The sequence below is a fragment of the Sinocyclocheilus anshuiensis genome, unplaced genomic scaffold (genome assembly GCF_001515605.1).
Source record: "Sinocyclocheilus anshuiensis isolate Anshui unplaced genomic scaffold, SAMN03320099.WGS_v1.1 scaffold248, whole genome shotgun sequence".
Taxonomy (NCBI): Eukaryota; Metazoa; Chordata; class Actinopteri; order Cypriniformes; family Cyprinidae; genus Sinocyclocheilus; species Sinocyclocheilus anshuiensis.
Window position 1 is genome coordinate 1,032,347 of NW_015555734.1, and position 4,960 is coordinate 1,037,306.

At 43.0% G+C, this 4,960-nt stretch overlaps 1 protein-coding gene across 1 annotated transcript in view; it reads left to right on the plus strand.

Moving 5' to 3' along the window:
* The first annotated feature begins 640 nt into the window (after positions 1-640).
* LOC107673010 (hepatic leukemia factor-like) overlaps positions 641-4,960 on the plus strand; it is a 9,644-nt gene continuing 5,324 nt past the window's right edge. Inside the window, exons 1-3 of the mRNA XM_016466411.1 lie at positions 641-1,161; positions 1,435-1,670; positions 3,366-3,821. Coding sequence (XP_016321897.1) covers positions 1,475-1,670; positions 3,366-3,821 — 652 coding nt within the window. The 5' untranslated portion in view covers positions 641-1,161; positions 1,435-1,474. The remainder of the gene's footprint in view (positions 1,162-1,434; positions 1,671-3,365; positions 3,822-4,960) is intronic.

Genomic DNA, 4,960 nt, shown 5'->3' on the forward strand with positions numbered 1-4,960 from the left:
CCAGCAAATCTATTTCCTTTATTTCTGAATCTTTTGTGGGTGTGCGCCACTCTTCTCCAAGATTCACGCAGTTTCTGTATTCTCTCACGCGGCTGTAGCATGGGTGGGATAAATGGGCGGAGCGCAGTTCTCCACGGTAGCCAGTGGCTGGGCGCGCAGGGAGGAGTCTCTTTTCTCTCAGCCAATGGCAGTAAAAAGGACAGACAGGCTCAGCCGAGTCTCCGCGTGCGGATACCATGTGCAGAAGAGAGCGCGTCTGTGTTTCTGAGACGCAACGTGTAGATGCCATCTCCTCTCGCATGATGCTCACGTTTCCCGCGGATTACTAGTGAAGTGAAAAAGTATGTCCATTCGCTTGATAGTTTTCCCCCTCAAAAGGTAGCGCTCTCATAGGACTTGAGTGTAATAACTTGAAAGGTTGTTAAAACGGCAATTAATTGCCGTATTTGTTAAATCATAATTCTGATGCACTATAAAACTGTCCAACTTAGTAAGTAGCCAAATGTTCATGCGTTTGCTGGGTGCCTAACAGGCGTCTTCGGGACAGCTGGGAGTGAAATTATCGACCAATGTGTTTTTAATCAGTGCTACCACTGATCAGTGCCTGTCCCGAGGGGGCGTGCCTCATTAATATTAAACAGCGCTGTGCTTTCACTCGGGGAGGTGTGACGTCACGTGAGCGGCCCGTGTTCGTTCCAGCTGAGCGAAAAGCTCGGACGGCTCAGCTCAAAGTGTGCGGTAACACACATGCAGAGAGAACTGAACAGAAGTGGGTGACCACAAGGGGAAAAAGCGATTGAGTGACTGAATGGAAAAAGACGTCAACATCCCACCAATCGCACTACGCAGCAGAAATTGACTCAGCAACACTTTCTTCGTTTTGTTTTCATTTGTTATTTTGGAGACGACGCAAGGTGCGCGCATTCACGTTATCTACTGAACGTTTTCTACTGGTTAATTTGTTGCGTTTTTTTCCACATTGGTCTTGGACATAACGTCGTTATTTTTGACATTCGTCTGTATTTATAACTTCCAGCAGAAGATAAGCTGTCAACATTTTCTGAAATTACTGGGAATGTATATTTTTATCCACTCGGCCAATCTACAATCAAATGCAACCAGAATGGCTCTGTTTGCTTAAAACCTTATTTTCAAATAAAGGTAATTTAAAATTCATTTTCTTTGACATCAGATGCTCTGGTGCACGTGAGCCGCGCAGGTCTTTCCTCCTCCTCTGTCTCTAAAGTAAACGCGGTCTCGTGTTACAGGACTTAACTTTGTTTACTTTAATGGTACTCTAATGATAGGAACTTAATCCATATGCCTCATATATTAGTATATGTGCTGTTTGACCACAAAGTAATGCTAATATTCTGTTGTTGTTGTTGTTTCCACTGTTATCGTCATGTGATTGATTTCACGGCTACACAATAGTATTGAATCATCAAACATCTAGCGCTCAAAGGATCTCAGGATGATGGCCAGGCCGCTTTCACAGCTCCTTCCACCGGACCTTCACTCTGCCGGAGCCAGTCCACAGTTTGGCAACAGTATCCAGGCAGGAGGCTCACTTAACGGAGGACACTTAAACTCCACTGCAAACTTAAAGTCGCTCCTGCAGCTCCCAGTGAAGGGCGACCAGCGCGTCAAAGACTGTAGTGAAATGAAGGGTGAGGAACCGCACCTGCTTCCCTGACACTCAGTGTTTATTATAACGAGCTCCCTCTCAACCTTTTGTTTGTTCCCCTTTGGAAAGTCTAAATATTGTTAATAGTCACAAGGCTAGATAGTTTCCTGATTGGTCCGATTTCTGATTATAAAAATTTGTGGTTGAACATGACAAATGACAGGGTCATGTGCAACTGTGCATAAATCTCAGCGAGCCACAGACGGGACATCACATGGGACTTAGTTGAAGAGATAAACAAGGCCAGGCTATTCAGCCACTTAGCTCACTATCCAGGTACTTTAAGGTCAGCTGTTGGCTAAGCCATTTTGTTTACAGTCATGTGCAATGCACAGTGTAACCACACAGATGGAAGTTTTCCACTGCCTGTGAATACAACATTGTGAATATTGGAAAATCTTCTTTATGGATTGCTGTCAGTGGCATTGTTTTGTACTGATTATCTGGTCAACATGAATAGAAATTGACCCTAAATAGGTGACAAAAAAAAATTCTTACGCCAGTGTCAATCCACTTTCTGTGCAGACGACTTTTGAATCATTGTTAAAACCACTGCAGTAACTTTTGAACACTGATATTTTTCAAATGGTACGTAAATGATTCAAGAACAGTTTTTGCGCTTTTGCTGTGGTTAATTGTTTTTAAGCTTGAGTATTTTTTTTAGTGACGGTCTGCTGTTTATTGTAGAGAAGAGAATTCAAAGTTAAAACATGTTGCAGTTACATTTTTATGGTTTGTGTTTATACAGTATAGCTAAACCAGAAATGTCTCATCTCAAACTCTCTTTTCTGGTTCTGGTTTCCTCACTAATGCACCATAAAATGCCTGATTTAGCCTAACTAGTGTTGTTAAGATTTTAGACCCCACCCTAGAGTAGGGCTGCACGATAAATATCGCACGATATTTAATGCGCATCTAGAGTGTCTCAGACCCCATCTAAATACTTTAACACGGAAGCCTTTAAGACCTTCAGATTTAAGACATTCAGACGCCATGTCCGTTTTCACATTGTTTTTAGCATTGCTTTACTCCTGTAGATTAGAAGCGGTTTTATACCAACTAAACTTAACCAGTAACCACGTAACTCAATATACACTACACTATATCTCAATCTATATCAGAGCAATGCATCTTTGAAAAATTGCTATGTTACACTAGTGTAATATTGTGTTAAACAATACACGTCTGACTTTGTGTTACACCTGTTGCCTTTTCCATCATGGCTTTGCTTCAGCCATAATACCATAGTTCTGTAACATTTAGCCATTGTTCAGCTGTATGGTTGCTGAACTACAAAGTTAAGCAGTGTCACTGCGGTGTAACATTGTAGTTGCTTTACCATGGTTCTTCAGGAATATCAAAAAACATCAATCTTTTAGATGTTTAAAGGAAAGTATTTCAAAGGCTCTTCATTTTGCATTGATGCACTGGGAGCTATTCACATGTGTTGACATTGCAGAGGTAGTTCTCCCAGAGTGATGTGAAAGTTGCTGGGAAGTGTTATTCTGTCCCTAACTACGTAATCTGAGCCCATCAGAAATATTGCTCTCTTGAAGTCTATAAAAGTCAATATATGTGTTCATAAGAACAACTAGAATGTATTTTTAGATGGTTTGAGAGTGTTAAATTATGAGAGTAAAATTATATGTAGATTAAGTTGGATTTCACTTTCTCATAGGTAAGGACAGGGTGGATATTGATGAAGACTCTCTCAGTCATTGTCCTCTGCGCAACGGCTGCAGCAATGGACTAGTCACTGACAGCAACGGTGCAGGCACGGGCAACTTCTCTAACGGCAACAACAGTTCCTTCCTGGGCCCGTTGCTATGGGAACGAACATTGCCATGTGATGGCGGTCTGTTCCAGTTGCAGTACATGGATCTCGAGGAGTTTCTGACAGAGAACGGGATGAGCAACATGCACAGTACCTCAAACTCCACCTCGGCTCAGATACCCTCGCAAAGCTCTCAGTCCGCCGTCCCCAACCAGGGTTCCCAGTGCCTCCCCACCTCGCCCCCACATTGCTCCTCATCCTCCTCACCGACATCCACCACCGCCTCCTCCTCGCCCTCTCTGCTCGGGCTGGACATGCACACGCCGCAAAGCATGATGGGAGCTGCAGAATGCTTGCATGGTGAGTTTGCATTCGCAGTTCAGAGATTTAACTAGCTGTGAAAGATAAGCTAGACACGATGTTAGAAACCTGCGAGACGAACAGTCTGGAGGTAAGCCATCGAGATGAAGAAAGGAAGCACTGTGGGCCGAAAATGAGGTCTACACAGTTCAAACACTTACCTAATTTTGCTTACAAGAAATTCCCCTGGATTTCGGACTGTTTGGAAGTTGTAAAAAGTACCAGACTGTCCCATGGGTGTGTGTTACTGTGTAGTTTCAGAGTATTAATGGTTTGGGTGTGTATGTTGTTGAGTGTGTATAGATGCACATGGTGCGTGTTGTAGGCTTCACTGTCAAGAGGTTTGGGCGGTTTTTGGGAGTGAGCGTTACAGGGTGTGCAGCTGTTTGTGCTATGGCGAGTGAGTTTTGTTTCATAGGTACGTCACATGTTAACATTGCATATTTTTTGTGTCATCAAAATTAATTACTTGAGTAACAGGCTGTTTAAAAGGTGAGTGGGAATTTTGCGTGCATGTTATTTGAAAAGAATGGGCTGGTTAGAAATAAACAAAAAAGAAAACTGCAGTATGACTTGCAGGATTGACAAAAAGGATATACAAAGATAAATAGTGTTTACAGCAAGTGAAAAGAGAGGAAAATAATTTGATATAAAGCCGAGAACAAGACAGCGATTGAAAGGCCGGTAAGTAAACCGTGGTAGACACACAGGTGAGCCAGGAGCAAAGAATGAAAGGCAGAGACGCTGTGTGTGCGATTGTGCTCGCATGTTTTTAAATCTCTTCCTCTTCTCACACGCTTGGTCCATGTGCGCTCGCTCAATCACGTGCCGAGGCAGGCAGAGTGAGAGCGAGGATGGGGGAGGGGCAGAGGAGAGGAGGTATGTGTGGGAGTGTGTGTGAGTAACAGACGGAGAGATTGAAAGATTGAGATGGAACGATTTAGTGCGTGTCGATACTGTACTTCCGATTAGATGTTTGTTTACATTTCTTGAGTGGCTGAGGAGAGCGAGATTAAAAGTGCTACTGGTAAATATTTGGAATGTTCTGTGTGATTAAAAAGCACATGCAGAAGCCACCACATCACATACTTGCACAGATTTTATCAAGCCATCTCAAAAAAAAAAAAAAAAAGGGCATG